Genomic DNA, 16,341 nt, shown 5'->3' with positions numbered 1-16,341 from the left:
GGCACTCCTGTCATCCTTGCTTGAGAGGTAGAAGTCCACGCCATCCCAGTGATTCATCAGCGACTTTGTGATCCTGTGCTTATTATTAAAGCCTTTGGTCAGGAAGGTACTGGAGAGCAACTAATCCTCGGAGTTTAAATGCTGAAGAAGGGCATCCCTGGGTGGCTTAGCACCTGCCTTCGGCCCAGGGCATGACCCCGGGGTCCCCGCAGGGAGCCTGCTTCTCCCTCTGCCTGGGTCTCTGCCTCTCTCTCTCCCTCTCTCTCTCTCTCTCTCTCATGAATAAATAAATTTTAAAAATTAAGAAAAAATAAATGCTGAAGGATCTATAGGGAAATGTAAAGTAAAACCATAATGAAAGATCACTACATAGTCGCTAGAATGGCTAAAAGAGAAAGATGAACAATACCAAGTGTTGAGGAGGTTGTGGAACAACCAGAATTCTCACGTATGGCTGTTGGGAGTGCAAAATGCTACAACTCTTGGGGAGAACTGTTTAGAAGTTTCTTATAAAGCTGAATATACACTTACCATATGTCCCAGCAATTCCATTCCTATTTACCTAAGAGAAACAAATACTTACGTCTACAAAAAACAGACTTCACCACGAGCCTCTTATTTATAACCGCTCAAGGTAGAAACAATTCAAATGTTCTTTAACAGGTGAATTGCTAAAGTAATTGTGGAACATTCTATAGAATGGAATACTAGTCTGCAATTTAAGCCCCCCCCCCGTACTACTGATACATGTAATACATGTAACAATGAGGGTGAATCTCGGAAATATGATACAGAAGAAGCAGACATAATAGCACATACTGTGTGATTCCAGTTATTCTGCAGCAAACAGAATGAATCCACGGGACAGAAAGTGGATCAGAAGTGACATGAGATAGTATGGGGGGGAGGATGGATGCCTACGAAGAGGCAGGAGGAACTGTTCACAGTGACGGCCTGATGGTGGTGATGGTTGAAAGATAAAAAGGCGTGAAAACTCACCAAGCTCCACACTTAAAAGGGTGCATTGTGTTGTATATAAAGTTGGTTTAAAACAGATTTAAAAAGATGAGGGATTTAGTCTGCGCTCCACCACTAACTAGCTTTGTGTATTTTTGTAAAAGGAGCTTCATCTCTGTAGTTCTTTCCCATGACAAAAATGAGGACAGTGGGTAGGTCATCTACCTCATTCAATTATTTTGAAATGCCTTTGAAAAGCATAAAGTCAAAACAAATGCTGGGTAGGTGCAAATTCCGTAAACTCCTCTTTAGGGAAGAGAGGCAAGAACTGTGATGACCAGGGTATGATTTCACTTTGTGGACCGCTGGCTGTGGCACTGCCTCCCCTGGCCATCAGTGGGATGAGGGGTTAGACTCCATCAGATGGAGGGGACTGTAGGCTCCGAGACTCGGCCTTTCAGATGTGTTTCCTTTAGCCTCTGTAGTGTTAGCCCATCCAGCGGTAATTTAAAGTGAGATTGTTGCCATTGTTTACACCTGGAAATGTCACATACAATTTTAGGTTTCTAGCTTATCTTTAGAAACTAGCAGATCTGGGTCCCTATTCCCGTGACACTCATTACCTGGAGTTGTGTAGTGGCTGTTGCTTTACATGAGCCATTGCTTTAGTTTCCCCTGGTCTCCCCCACTTCCTATAGCCTTTTTTTATTCTCTGTAGTAGCAATAAGAGGAAAGTTCATTTTTGAGTGCCTGCTGTATGTTAGGCAGTATTCTAGGGCATGAGGATGCAGAGGGGAACCAAAGAGACAAAATCTCTAATCTCATAGTGAGTGATAAGTACCTAGCCACATCATTAAAAATTAGGGGGAGCTACCCTGTGACCCAGCAATTGCACTGTTAGGTGTTTATCCAAAGGACACAAACATAGTGATTCAAAGGGGCACCTGCACCCCAATGTTTAAGCAGCAATGTCCACAATAGCCACACTATGGAAAGAGCCCAGATGCCCGTCAACAGACGAATGGACGAAGAGGTTACACACACACACACACATACTGAGGAATATGACCCAGCCATCAAAAAGAATGAAATGCTGCCATTTGCAATGACATGGATGGAACTAGAGGGTATCATGCTAAGCGAGGTAAGTCAGTCAAAGACAAATGCCATATGGTTTCACCCCTGTGTGGAATTTAAGGACCAGATGAACAGGGGAAGGGAGGGAAAAATAAGGTAAGAGGAAAACAGAGAGGGAAGCAAACCATAGGAGACTCTTAACTACAGGGAACAAACTAAGGGTCGCTGGAGGGAAGGGGTGAGTGGGGGATGGGGTCACTGGGTGATGGGCATTAAGGAGGGCACGTGATGTGATGGGTACTGGGTGTTATATGTAAGTGATGAATCTAAATTCTACCCCTGAAATTAATGATACGTATGCTAATTAAGTTGAATTTTAAAACTTTTTTTAAAAAGCCAAAATAATAATGAAATTAGGCAGGAGAAAGACCCAAAGAGCTATATATTTTAGGGAAAATGGGAGAAAATATGTTTCTTTGAGGAAATAAAAGAATATTCCTACATATTTAAGAGGCTAACATGTGTCTGTGTCAAAATGATCACACCTATTTCACTTGCTTACCTCACATAATGAGATGAATCCTTTTTCCCTCTGTGATTCAAAAAATTTATGAATTTTCCCCCAAAATGGATTCCAGTGAAATCATAGGGAATATCTCAGAGTTTCAAAAAAGAATGCAAGTAGGCCGAGGGACTGGCACAGATTCCAGTGGGCAGACTGGCACAGGCTCCACTGAATGTTCGCTTTTCTTACCTCTGTCTGAACTATCAGCTCAGCTTTGGATTTTTCCGTTTAATCAAGGTCTTGGGATGCAACTCAATCGGAATTGAGCATCTCTATTGACAGTCTGACAGCCTGAACTGTGCTTGGCTGTGGCCGGGAGTCTTCCTACCCTGATGGGTACGATGGCCCTGGGCCTGCACTAGGACAGTGCCTTGAGTGGTGCCGTCTCCCCTCTTCTCGCTAACCGAGCAGTTTACGTCTCTACGTGGCCAGCGACGCATCGATAGCGACCAACATCTTTAGACTGACAAATCCTAGCAGGCTTTGAATTTGATCTCATGATCAAGGAGCTCTGACTTCTCACCTGCAGACAAGCCCCTGGTGGGCGTAGAAGCTAAATAACGTGGTTCCCTCTGTGTTAGGCGAACAGCTTCATTGCTTTGCCTTTAGATCGGTGATGGTCCCAGGCTTTGAGAATCTTGGCTGGCTCGTCCCGGCCCTTTGTGCTTGCCTGGATCCTGCGGTAGGCAGGCATCTGCCACGTTTCTTCAGTTTAGGCTGGAAAGGTCATCTTGCCGCCTGGCAAAGAAAACTGCACTGCTCCCATCTGGTGGCAGTTATCTCAAATTGCTGCATCATCCACCTGCTTCTGAAAGGGCTGCCCGGCCCTTCCCCTTCGGTGGTTCTGCGCATCACAAAACTGTACAAAGGGCCCTTCCCAGCTCGTGCTCTACAGCACTGTCAGATGTCTCCTCATTATCTCAAGGGGGTGGTACACGGGTTTTCTTTAAGACAAGTAGGTTGGAGAGAACATTTTTTGGACAGTCAGCAGAGTGATAACATTCTAGGTTCTGCATAATTAGCCATGAGACTCCTAAGCCTCGCTCTGTTCGTCTGCTCATAAAGCAAAATGCTTGGATTTAATGCTCTCTAGGAGCACTACTGATACAAAGTCTATAGATACAGGATTTTTTTTTAAAAATTCAAATACCTATAAGACAAATACTCAGACTGTTTATGAGGTAATTACGAACACACACAGACATTTTATAATTCATATTAGCATTTCTAATTCTGACTGGTAATAAGGCACATCATGAATTTACTAACTTATGGGGGAAAGATTAAATACTGCATTAAATATACATATTACAAGAAAAATTCCAATACTCTAAAAATACAAATGTAAAAAAATGTGCACCTTAAAATTGAGACTTTGTGGGCATGTGTGTCATAAGACCTCTACTTCTCAATACATGGTAGAGTTTTAAACACATTTTTAAAGTAAATTTCTAGATTTAAAATGACAATTTGAGCAGTGTAAACGACTGCAAAGTATTACAAGAAAATCGGAAATGTTACTGAGACACAAATACTCAAAATGACCATGGAAATTAAAGATTTTATGGCAGATCTTAGTGTTTACCTGACTTGTGACTAAAAATCTGGTAAACATTATCAAAATGCACACTTGGAACATTTGAGCCCATTAACATTTTTGTAAACACAGAATTATGTGTGGATTGTGTGAAAGCATGCAAGAGTGCTCTAGGATTAAGGCTGTCTTCGGCTGCAAGCTGCAGAAACCTATATACAAGCAGACTTGAAGAATACACCTTGTGAGGATTCACTAGGAAATGACCATGGACCTCGGCAGACAGGTATCAAAGTGCCGCTGAGCCTCAGAGGGGGTAGAGAGATTAAACAGGATGAAGTCTTATGTCTCAGATCTAGAGTCCCCGCGTTTGCTCAGCATTGATTTTGCATGTGGCTGCTAGCCCCACACCACACCACACCAGAGCCTCGGCTCCGCTTCCCACACTGGTGGCTCCCCTCTGTGTTCCTCTCCATCCAATTAGTGATCACCTCTGTGCAAAAAAGAGCCTTGATTTATATCATCCATCTATCTATCTATCATCTATCTATCTATCATCTATCTATCTATCATCTATCTATCATCTATCTACCTACCTATTTATTACCCAGGGTCAATACACGGGGTAGTTCAAGCTAAATTATGATGGCGTAGGAGCAGACAGGTGGATTAAGTGCCCCGTCTAACTGCTGCCTATCCCACAGCCTTCAGGTTTGACGGCTTTGCTGCACCTTACCTCTTTATTAACCCCTGTTAGCGATGGCACTGAGCGCCTCATCCAGTGTTTGGGGAATGATATCGAAGTAAGGAGTTCTAAGAATCTGTGGACTGCTAAGGTGTAACCAGTCTGCAGCATTTAAGAGTTTCTGCTAGTGTTCTATAAATTTTTTTTTTAATGAATTTTGGAGTGTCTTTAAGAGAAGAGTTGGTGTGAACATGAAAACACCTGCCCAGGAATGGAGTCATACCTTCCTGGTGTCTGCTGTGTTGAGCATTTTCGTACCTGTATTTTGTGTCTTCTCAACAGCCCATGAGGTAGGTAGGAAAGGCAGGAGGAGCCCTCAAGGTTGGTTGGTAGATCTGAGTTGGGGGGAGGTGGGTCGCTGAGGAAGGATGAGGAGGAACAGAAAGCTCCTTGAATTTGACAGCTATTATAGCAATTATTAAAATAATTTCTGGGGATCCCTGGGTGGCTCAGCAGTTTGGCGCCTGCCTTTGGCCCGGGGCGTGATCCTGGAGTCCTGGGATCGAGTCCTTCGTCGGGCTCCCGGCGTGGAGCCTGCTCCTCCTCTGCCTGTGTCTCTGCCTCATCATAAATAAATAAATAAATAAATAAATAAATAAATAAATAAATAAATAAATAAATCCTTAAAAAAAATAATTTCCAAGCCTCTCTGGGTTAAGTGCTGGACTTATAAATATGTTTTTAAGTTGGTTGAATCTAATCTCTTTGAGCCTTGTAATTGTCTTCAAGGGAAAAATAATACTCAGCCTCATAGGATTGTAGTAAGAATCAAATAAAAGCTCAAAGTGCCTAGGACCGTGGTTGGAATATAGTTATTTTTTCTTTCATCTGTTTATTTGCAGGTTCTTTGCAAGATAGTTACTGTTCTTCTTTCTTCCTGATACAGGTGTTCAGGAACGATTTTTCTGACTCTTGCCCCCCAGTCCCATAGTAACCTCTCTGAGTCCCTTGAAGCGAGGAGTGCCTTCCAGGCCAGGCCAGCCCTTGCGTCTGGCTGATGATGGCATCAGTACCATTAACAGTGACGGCACAAAGCTACGGGCACCCTGGTTATCTCACTGAGTTTTTGAACACGACTCAAAAGAGCTTGTATGTGTGTGTTTCCCTCACAGGTGGATTTGCTATCGTGTTTCTGGTGAGGACAAGCAATGGAATGAAATGTGCCTTGAAACGCATGTTTGTCAACAATGAGCATGATCTCCAGGTGTGCAAGAGAGAGATCCAGATAATGGTAAGGCTGCCCCTCAGACGTGGGATTACTTGTGTAAAATGTCCCCTCTCCTAACATGTCGGGGGGCTTGGGGAGGCTTGTTCCTTCCCTGAGATGGCAGCGGAGCCTCAGCACAAGATGAGAATGAAGAGACCTGGGGTATGGCATGCTTCTCCCATCTCGGTCACCCTTAGCGGGAGGGCTGAGGAGGAAGGAGCACATTGGGAGGCCTGACCAGCTTTTTGGGTCAGAGAAGTGTTTGTGCATTGGGAAGAGTTTATCTCATAACATCATTCCCAGAACTAACTATGGAGTTTAATCCAGGAGCCCCATCTCTCCCTGTCTCTCTACTCTTGTCTACTACCAGTTACCGGTCCTGGTGTTCATCCCTCTGGAGCTTCTCAGCGTTCTGTGAACATACCCTCCCATACCTTTATATTTTACACGTGCAGTTCTTTGCTCCAGAAATGGTTTTCCCTTTTTTTTTTTTTTTGAACTAGAAACCTCTTTCTCATATATACCCTCTGATTCCATTTATAAAAGTCCAAGAACAGGTGGAAGTGATCTGTGGTAACAGAGATGAGAAGTGGTCATCTGAGTGTGGGAAACTGGCCAGAAAGAGGCATGCGGGACCTTCTGGGCCATAGAGATGTCCTGTATCTTGTTTTGGGTAGTGGGTACACAGGGCTGCACAAGTGTTAGAACGCAACGAACACCTTAACAGCTGTAGGTTTTATTATATGTTAATCATACCTCACGTCTTAAAAACTTCGTTTTCACAACTCAGGTTCATACTGCGTTTAAAGAGTCCCTATCCGTTAGAGTAGATGCTGAAATATTTATGGGTGAAATAACATGATGTCTTGAAGTAATGAGTAGATTTAGAAGAGAAGCAAATTGGCAAAGGGTTACGATCGAAGCGGAGCGTGGGTATGTGGGAGTTTGTTAGTCTCTGCTTTCAGTTCTGTTTGATATTATACATTAAGAAACTTAAAGTCTCTTTTTTCTTTTTCTTTTTTTGAGAGACAGAGAGCAAGTGTGAGCAGTGGGCAGAGCCGGGGGTGGGGGGGTACACCGGAGAAAGAGAATCTTAAGCAGGCTCTACACCCAATGCCGAGCTCATGATCCTGAGATCATGACCTGAGCCAAAATCAAGAGATGGAGGCATTTTTTTAAAAAATTTTAAATCTTTAAAAAAAGTGAATAAATAAAAGGGGGATCCCTGGGTGGTTCAGTGGTTTAGTGCCTGCCGTCGTCCCGGGGTGTGATCCTGCGGGCCAGGGATCGAGTCCCACATCGGGCTCCCTGCATGGAGCCTGCTTCTCTGCCCTCTCTCTCTGTGCCTCTCATGAATAAATAAATAAAATCTTTAAGAAATTTATTTACTTGAGAGAGAGAAAGAGAGCGAGTGTGAGAGAGAGCACAAGTGGGGGCAGGGGTAGAGGAAGAAGCAGGCTCCTCGCTGAGCAGGGAGCGCAACTCGGGACTTGAACCCAGGACTCTGGGATCATGACCTAAGCTGAAGGCAGATGCTTAACCAGCTGAACCTCCCACACTTCCAAGAGTCAGAGGCTTAACTGACTGAGCCACTCAGGCACTCCCCCACCCCCCCGTAAATAGTCTTTTATCCCTTTGGGTTTCCACAGTACTTTGGTTTATGCCAATTATATTGCTTATCTTGTTATCTTATAAGTAATTCTGCTGCCAGAAGGTGTTTTAAAATCGAAAACTTTATATTCCAGCAGACTTCTTGACGTAAAGTAAATACAGTCGATCCTTGAACAACACGGGGCGGGGGGGGGGGGTGTTGACCCCTGAACAGTCGAAAATCCTCATACTACTTTTGCTGTCCCCCGAACTTAACTGCTAGTAGCCCACCGTTGACCGCGAGTCCTGCTGATAACGTAAACAGTCAACGCATATTTTGCGTGTGTGTTCTGGCTGTATTCCTACGATAGAGGAAGCTAGAGGAAAGAAAACGTTAAGAAAAATCTTAAGGAAGGGGTTGCCTGCCAGCTTGGTGGGTTAAGCATCCAACTCTTCATCTCAGCTTAGGTCTTGACTCAGGGTCGTGAATTCAAGCCCCGCGTGGAGCCTACTTAAAGAGAGACGCCTGGGCGGCTCCGTGGTTGAGGGTTCGCCTCTGGCTCAGGGCGTGACCCCGGGGTCCCGGGATCGAGTCCCGCACCGGGCTCCCTGCATGGAGCCTGCTTCTCCCTCTGCTGCGTCTCTGCCTCTCTCTGGGTCTCTCATGAATAGATAAATCTTTAAAAAAAAAGAAAGAAAGAAAGAAAGAAAGAAAGAAAAGAGAAAGTCAGAAGGAAAAGATATGGTGCAGTATATTTACAGTAGTGTACTGTATTTAAGGAAAAAATATGCGTCTAGATTCACGGAGTTCGAACTCCTGTTGTTCAGGGAGCAGCTGTGTTTGATGGGCTTTGGGTGAGAGGAGGGTATGACTCATGGTAACATCAGATGCGAATATTCACCTGGAGGGAGGATTCCTGGGTGCGCCCGGTTTTGATGCTTTTGTAAAGAACAAAAAGGTCCGCGAACTGGGGGAAGGTGGCGCTGTAGGGGCTCCAGAGAGCCTGGTCCTGCTCCAGGTTCCGGAAGGCGGGGACCAACGGAGGAGGCCCCGCTTACTGGGGGGAGTAAGCGTTGCTGTCCTTGCAGAGCCAAGTTCCCCACGGCCCACGCGCCCCTGGCCCCCGGGGCGCCCGCTCGCCTCGCCCGCCGCCCCCCGGGGATCCGGCTGCCTCTGCCCCCGGCCCTGCCGACCCCCCGGCCCGGCGCGGCCCCTCACTCGACCTCTGGCTGCGAGAGGCCTCAGAGACCCAACGGCGCAGGCCGCGCTGGGCTGGGGGGGCCGAGGCGGGGGCGCAGGCCCACGGGCTGGCACCGGGCACACCCGGCCACGCGCCTTCCCGTGCAAGGTTCTGTTTTGTTGTGTCTTGAGCTTCTATTTTTTCAGGACTTAAGTGCGCGGTGGGGCGAACGGTTCCCCCGCCCGTGGGGCAGCTCCCCGAGGGCCCCTCCTGCGGGCGCCTGTGGTCGGGTCACTGGAGACGGTCCTGAGAACCGCTCTAGGGCTGGTTCCTGACTCTTCCCGCACCCGCGGCCTGGTGGAGCAGGGACAGCAAACGCTTGGCCTTGGCCGCCTCCTCCGCCGCCCGCGGCCCCCCACATCCTGCACACGCGCACCTGCCACCTGCTCCGGCAGCCGCCGGGTGGGCGCTGAGCTGGTCACAGTCGCGTCTGGACAGGTGTGAGGACGCCGTTCTTGGGGACCTCCTGGCGGCCCAGCGTGACTGTTCCTTTTCCATATGACTCTGTGTTCACTGGAATTGATCATCTTCTTCGATTGTTTGGTCTGTCTTTTCTGTGTACTTTCCAGCAATTTTTTTTTTAATTTTTTTTTAATTTTTATTTACTTATGATAGTCACAGAGAGAGAAAGAGAGAGAGAGAGAGGCAGAGACACAGGCAGAGGGAGAAGCAGGCTCCGTGCACCGGGAGCCCGACGTGGGATTCGATCCCGGGTCTCCAGGATCGCGCCCTGGGCCAAAGGCAGGCGCCAAACCGCTGCGCCACCCAGGGATCCCACTTTCCAGCAATTTGACCCTGAACTCTCCATAGGCTGTATAAGTGATTATTTTTTTAAAAATATTTTTGAATACATTTACATATTCTGTCCATTTTATCTTCTTGAAGAAATCTCAGTCTCCTAACTCAGGAAATCTGGATTCCTTGCTCTCTAGGCCTGATTTACATTCTTACCTTGGAATTTCTTAGTCATTCCCTTTGCCCTGCTTTTTCTCTTATGTTAGACTTCCTGACTCATTTTTTTGTTTGTTTGTTTGTTTGTTTTACTTCCTCATTTTGGTGGAGCTTATCCTGTGGTAGCTTCCTTAGGCACGACTTTGAGAACTCGCAGACCTGGAACTGTCTTTATTTCATTGTTGTGTGTGGGAAGTCCGAGGTCATTCTGATATGGGGCCTTTGGGTGGGACCCATTTTTTTTTTTCCTCCCTAGAAATGTATCAGTCTCCCCTTTGTTGACAACATTCTGAAATATCTTTTTTTTTTTAAATAGAAGCTTTTTTTTTTTTTAATTTTTATTTATTTATGATAGTCACAGAGAGAGAGAGAGAGAGGGGCAGAGACATAGGCAGAGGGAGAAGCAGGCTCCATGCACCGGGAGCCCGACGTGGGATTCGATCCCGGGTCTCCAGGATCGCGCCCTGGGCCAAAGGCAGGCGCCAAACCGCTGCACCACCCAGGGATCCCCTATTCTGAAATATCTTAATGATGCACCTTGCTGGATGCATTTATTATTTCTTAATAAGTGGTGTTCCCATGTAAACTAGAGATCCTAGTCTTGCACTGTGAAGAATTTTAGCTTGTCTTATTTGGTGATTTCCTTTTCTGTCTTCCTTTTGTCTGAAATTGCTGTTATTTTGGATACTGGTTCTCCTGAATTGATTTATTAATTTTCTTGTTTTCTCCCTTTCATTTTTCATTCCTTTTGGGTCCCCCCCCCCACACACACACACATTCCAGCAAATTTCCTTAGCTTTACTTTCCAACCACCCTGTTGAATTTTTTATTTGTCAGCCTTTTTAATTTCTAAGGCCTTTCTCTTTGGTTTGGTTTGATTTTTAATTTTGATGAAGTTAGTTTGGGGTTTTTTTGTTTTGTTTTGTTTTTCTTTTTCTGGGACATGTGTTTGGTGTCATTTCTGAGAACCCTGCCTACTACCTCTTGATTCTGGAGATTCTGAAGATTTCTTTTTTTCCTAAAAGTTTATAGTTTTAAGGGATCCCTGGGTGGCTCAGCGGTTTGGCGCCTGCCTTTGGCCCAGGACGCGATCCTGGAGTTCCGGGATCGAGTCCCACGTCGGGCTCCCGGCATGGAGCCTGCTTCTCCCTCCTCCTGTGTCTCTGCCTCTCTCTCTCTATGTCTATCATAAATAAATAAATCTTTAAAAAAAAAGTTTATAGTTTTACATTTTACATTTAAGTCTGTGATCCATTTTGAGTTAATTTTTATATAAGGTATGAGACTTATATTTAGGTCTTTTTGGGGGGGGGGCTATGGTTATGCGTTTGCTCCAGCACCCTTTGTTAAAAAGGCTATCTTTCTTCCATTGAATATGTTTGTCAGAAATCAGTTTGGCATATTTGTGAGGGTCCATCTCCAGACCCTCCTCTGTTCTGTTGCTGTTAATCCATATGTGTATCCCTCTACCAACACCACACAGCCTTGATTACTGTAGCTTTATAATAAGTCTGGAGATCAGACTGATTCCTCCTACTTTTTTTTTTCCTAAAGTTGTTTTACTTTAGTTTTTTTTTTTTTGTCTTTTCACATAAATTTTAGAATAATGTTTACAGAATGCCTTACCAGTATTTTGATAAGAATTCCATTAAACCTATATATGAATTTGTAGAGAATTAACATCTTTCTGTTTAGTTTTCCAATGAATGAACATGGTGCATCTCTCCATTTATTTGTAAGTTTGATTTTTTTCATTAACATCACACATTCTTAGATTTAGACATAGGTTTTTGGTTTTGTTTTCAGTGGTTATAAATGGTATTGGATTTTTAATTTTGGTGTCCATGTGTTTATTGCTAGTATGTAGAACACCAATTTATTTTTCTTCATTCATTCATTCATTTTAGAGAGCCCAAGTGTGAGTAGGGGGGAGCGGCAGAGGGAGAGGGAAAGAATCTCAATCAGACTCCCAGCTGTGTGTGGAGCTGATGCAGGGCTCAATCCCACGACCCTAAGATCATCACCTGAGCTGAAATCAAGAGTTGGACACTTAACTGACTGAGTCACCTAGGTGCCCCAACCAATTGATTTTTCTATGTTTATCTTTTATCCTCTATAGCTTTGCTAAATTTGTTTACTAGCTTTGGAATTTTTTTTCTAGATTATTTAGGATTTTCTATATAGACCATTCTGTTACCTACAAAGAGAGGCGGTTTTATTTCTTCCTTTTTGATTTGTATCCTTTTAATTTCCTTTTCTAGCCTTATTGCATTGGCTAGAATCTGCAATACTGTGTTGAATAAGAATAGTGAGTGGACATCCTTACCTTCTTTCCAATCTTAGGAGGAAAAAAAATTTCACTATTAAGCATAAGCTTAACTGTAGTTTTTAAAAACAGATTTAAAAAGAAATTTGAATAAGTTTCCCTTTATTCCTATTTTTCTGAGTTTTTATCATTAATGGGTGTTGAAGTTTGTCAAATATTTTTTTCTGCATTGATTGATAAGCTCATGTGATTTTTCTTCTTTAGCTTTAATATGATAGATTACATTGACTGATTTTCAAATAGTGAAGCAGGCTTACATTCCTGCAATAATCCCCACTTGGGATGGTCTATAATTATTTTTATGTATTTTTAGATTCTATTTGCTAATGTTTTGGTTAGAATTTTTACATCTATAGTCATGAGGGATAATAGGCTGTAGTTTTGGGGGTTTTATTAAGCTTTTCCTGGTTTTGGCATTAGGTTAATTCTGGCTTTATAACATGAGTTGGGAAGTGTTCCCTTCTTTTCTGTTTTTTGGAAGAGATTTTGTAGAATTGGTGTTTGTTCTTTAATTAAGCATTTTTTAGAATTCTCTGGTGAAACCATCTGGGCCTGGGGATTTCTTTTTTGGCAGCTATTAAGTTACAAAATCAGTTTCCTTAATAGTTATAGGGTTTTCAAATTATCCATTTTATATTAGGCTGGTTGTGATAGTTTGTATTTTTATTATTTCTTTTCTGCTTGCTTTGGGTTTATTTTGTTCTTCTTTCCCTAGGTACTTGAGGTGGGAGTTGACACCTTGACATCATTAGCACCTAGGGTTCCTAGTTTATATTTAGGTTTACTCTGGTATTGTGCATGGAGTTTGGTATTGTATTACGGGTTTTGACAAATGAATAACATGTGTCTACCATTATTGTATCATATGGAAGTTTCACTGCCCCAGACATTGCCTGTGCCTATTGGTCCCACCAAATCCCCCAGCTATAACCTCTGATTTTTATTTCACTGTCTCCATAGTTTTGCCTTTATAGAACATCATATAGTTGCAGTCATTCATTGTGTAGCCTTTTCAGATTGGCTTCTTTCCGTTAACATGCATTTAAGTTTCTTCCATGTCTTTTCATGGCTTTATAGTCCATTTCTTTGTAGAGCAGAATAATATTCCATTGTATGGATGCTTCATAGCTTATCCATTCGTCTATTGAAGAACATCTTGGTTGCTTCCAAGTTTTAGCAATTATGAATAAAGCTGCTATAAACATCTGTGTGCAGGTTTTGTGTGGGTATAAATTTTCAACTCATCTTGGATATATTTCATAGATTATCAACTAAGCAATTATTACTTCAATTTTGAAGATTTCTTTTTGTTTCTAAGCCAATATTTAAATTTTTATTTTATATTAATTGTAATCCAACTTTTTTTTTTTAAGATTTTATTTATTTGACACACACACAGTGAGAAAGAGAGCACAAGCAGGCAGAGCTGTAGAGGCAGAGGGAGAACCAGGCTCCCCACTGAGCAGGGAGCACCACGCGGGGCTTGATCTCAGGACACCGGGATCATGACCTGAACCGAAGGCAGATGCTTAACTAACTGAGCCACCTAGATGTCCCTAATTTTACTAACTGTTAAAAATAATTTTTTTATTGTGGTCAAAACCACATAACTTAAAATTTACCATCTTAGCCATTTTTAAGTGTACAGTATTATTACCTGTTGGCACAGTGTTGTACAGCAGATCTCTAGAATTTATCTAAACGGAAACTTTATGCCCATTGAATAACGATTCTCCATTTCCCCCTCCCCCAGCTCCTGACAACTACTGCCATTCTACTCTTTGCTTCTATGAGTTTAGCTCTTTTATATACCTCATGTAAGTGGAATCGTACAATGTTTGTCCTCCTATGACTGGCTTATTTCACTTACTATAATATCCTCATGGCTCATCCATATCGTAGAAATGATTTTTAAGGTCCAGTCATATTCCATTATAAAAATATGCCACGTTTTCTTTAGTCATTTATCCATCAGTGGACATTTCTACACCTTGGTTATTGTGAATAATGTTGCAGTGAACATGGATGTGCAAATATCTCTTCAAGATCCTGTTTTTAATTCTTCTGGATATACACCAAGAAGTGGGATTGCTGGGTAATATGGTAATTCTATGTTTAACCTTCTGTTTTTCACAGTGGCTGTACCAATTTACATTCCCACCAACAGTGCACAAGGATTCTAATATCTTCACATCCTTGCCAGCACCTGCTATTTTTGTGTGTGTGTGTGTGTTTGTTTCATAAAGGTATCCTAACAGACACAAAGTGTTATCTCCTTGTGATTTTGATTTGCATTTTCCTAATGCTTAGTAATGTTGAGAATCTTTTCCTGTATTTGTTGGCCATTTCTTTGTATAACTTAAAATATTCTAATTAATGTTATGCATATTAGTTATGTATTATATTTGTTATAAATATATTTAATGTATATGCTACGTATATATGTTCTGTGTTTTATATTCTGTGTTTTTATATTAATTTATTATGTACATATATCTAGTGTGTGGGTGAAGACAGAAGGCTGGGCTCCTCACTTGGCTTTTGCTGGCATGTCTGCAGGGAGGGGCTGCAGGTTTTTTCTGTGGTTTTTGGTTGGAATAGAGTAGTGACCCTTTCCTGCGTTTGTCGAGAGAGAGCAGGCTTCTCTTGGGGCTTTCTTTGTTTAAACCCATTGGTGTTTTTAACTCCCCAGTTGCTTCAGTGTCTAGTCTGGGATACATGGAACAAAAAGAAATCGTAGGCCGCTCACCACCATCTTATTCTATGGGTTCCAGAGTTTCTAGGCAGTCTGCTTTCTGTTCACATTTCAGAACCTTTTTATTACGCTTTTTAAAATATATACTACTGTCCAAAGTATTTAGTTATACTTGGAAGAAGAGGCCAAAGCAAATCGGGCAGCCCAGGTGGCCCAGCGGTTTAGTGCCACCTGCGGCTCAGGGAGTGATCCTGGAGACCCAGGATCGAGTCCCACATCAGGCTCCCTGCATGGAGCCTGCTTCTCCCTCTGCCTGTGTCCCTGCCTCCCTCTCTCTCTCTCTCTCTCTCTCTCTCATGAGTAAATAAATAAAATCTTAAAAAAAAAAAAAAGAAAAGAAAAAGCAAATCCACTCCATTTTCCTGGAAATGGAAGTCTTCAGTTTGTGCTTTAAAAAAACCAAAACAAACTCTTTACATCATTTAGTAAGGCTTTAGAAGGAAGCAGAGATAAAAACAAATATTCAACTTGCTTTAAAAAATTTTTTCCCACCACTTTAATCAGAAGCCCTGCGTGATGTTTTTTTTTTTTTTTTTTTAATTTTTTAAAATTTATTTATGATAGTCACAGAGAGAGAGAGAGAGAGAGAGGCAGAGACACAGGCAGAGGGAGAAGCAGGCTCCATGTACCGGGACTCTCTAAAATGAATGAATGAAGAAAAATAAATTGGTGTTCTACATACTAGCAATAAACACATGGACACCAAAATTAAAAATCCCTGAGGTCATGACCTGACCTGAAATCAAGAGTCAGAGGCTTAAAAAAAATAAAATAAAAAATAAATTAAAAAAGAGTCAGAAGCTTAACCAACTGAGCCACCCAGGCGCCCCTGCAATTTTAATTTCTACAGTTTTATGCTAAGCCTTAGCAACCTAGGACTAATATCCCCACCATATTCTTCTTCAAAATTCTTAGTTTTTCTTGATCCTTTAACTCTTTACCATTAATTTTGTTAAATTTCATGAAAATCCTACTCAAAGATTGACTTAAATCCCATTAAATTTATAATTTATGATTTGGTAGAAAATTGTTCTCATTCATAAATAGAGTATATCCCTCTGTATTGGTCTAGTTTCTCCCAAGAAACAGAACCAATGGAGTGTGTGTGTGTGCACACGAGTGGACACGTGTGTACACACATGTATATACAGAGAGCAATTCATTTTAAGGAATGAGCTCACACAGTTATGGGAGACTGGCAAGTTCAAAATCTGCAGGGCAGGCCAGCTGGAAATGCCTGCAGGAGTAAATGTTGCAGTCTTGAGTCCTGAGGAAGCCTAAAGACAGAGTTCCTTCCTCCACTGGGGACTTTAGTCTCTTCTCTTTTTTTTCTTTTTTAATTTTTATTTATTTATGATAGTCACACAGAGAGAGAGAGAGAGGCAGAGACACA

The 16,341-nt window shown here is 42.5% G+C and overlaps 1 protein-coding gene across 12 annotated transcripts in view; it reads left to right on the top strand.

Moving 5' to 3' along the window:
* AAK1 (AP2 associated kinase 1) overlaps nucleotides 1-16,341 on the top strand; it is a 163,843-nt gene that overhangs the window by 67,727 nt on the left and 79,775 nt on the right. For all 12 annotated transcript variants that reach the window (XM_072746160.1, XM_072746156.1, XM_072746155.1 and 9 more), the window contains exon 3: nucleotides 5,991-6,109. In XM_072746160.1, coding sequence (XP_072602261.1) covers nucleotides 5,991-6,109 — 119 coding nt within the window. The remainder of the gene's footprint in view (nucleotides 1-5,990; nucleotides 6,110-16,341) is intronic.

Source organism: Vulpes vulpes, unplaced genomic scaffold (genome assembly GCF_048418805.1).
Source record: "Vulpes vulpes isolate BD-2025 unplaced genomic scaffold, VulVul3 u000000657, whole genome shotgun sequence".
NCBI lineage: Eukaryota > Metazoa > Chordata > Mammalia > Carnivora > Canidae > Vulpes > Vulpes vulpes.
This window is presented reverse-complemented; position numbering and strand designations above follow the sequence as displayed.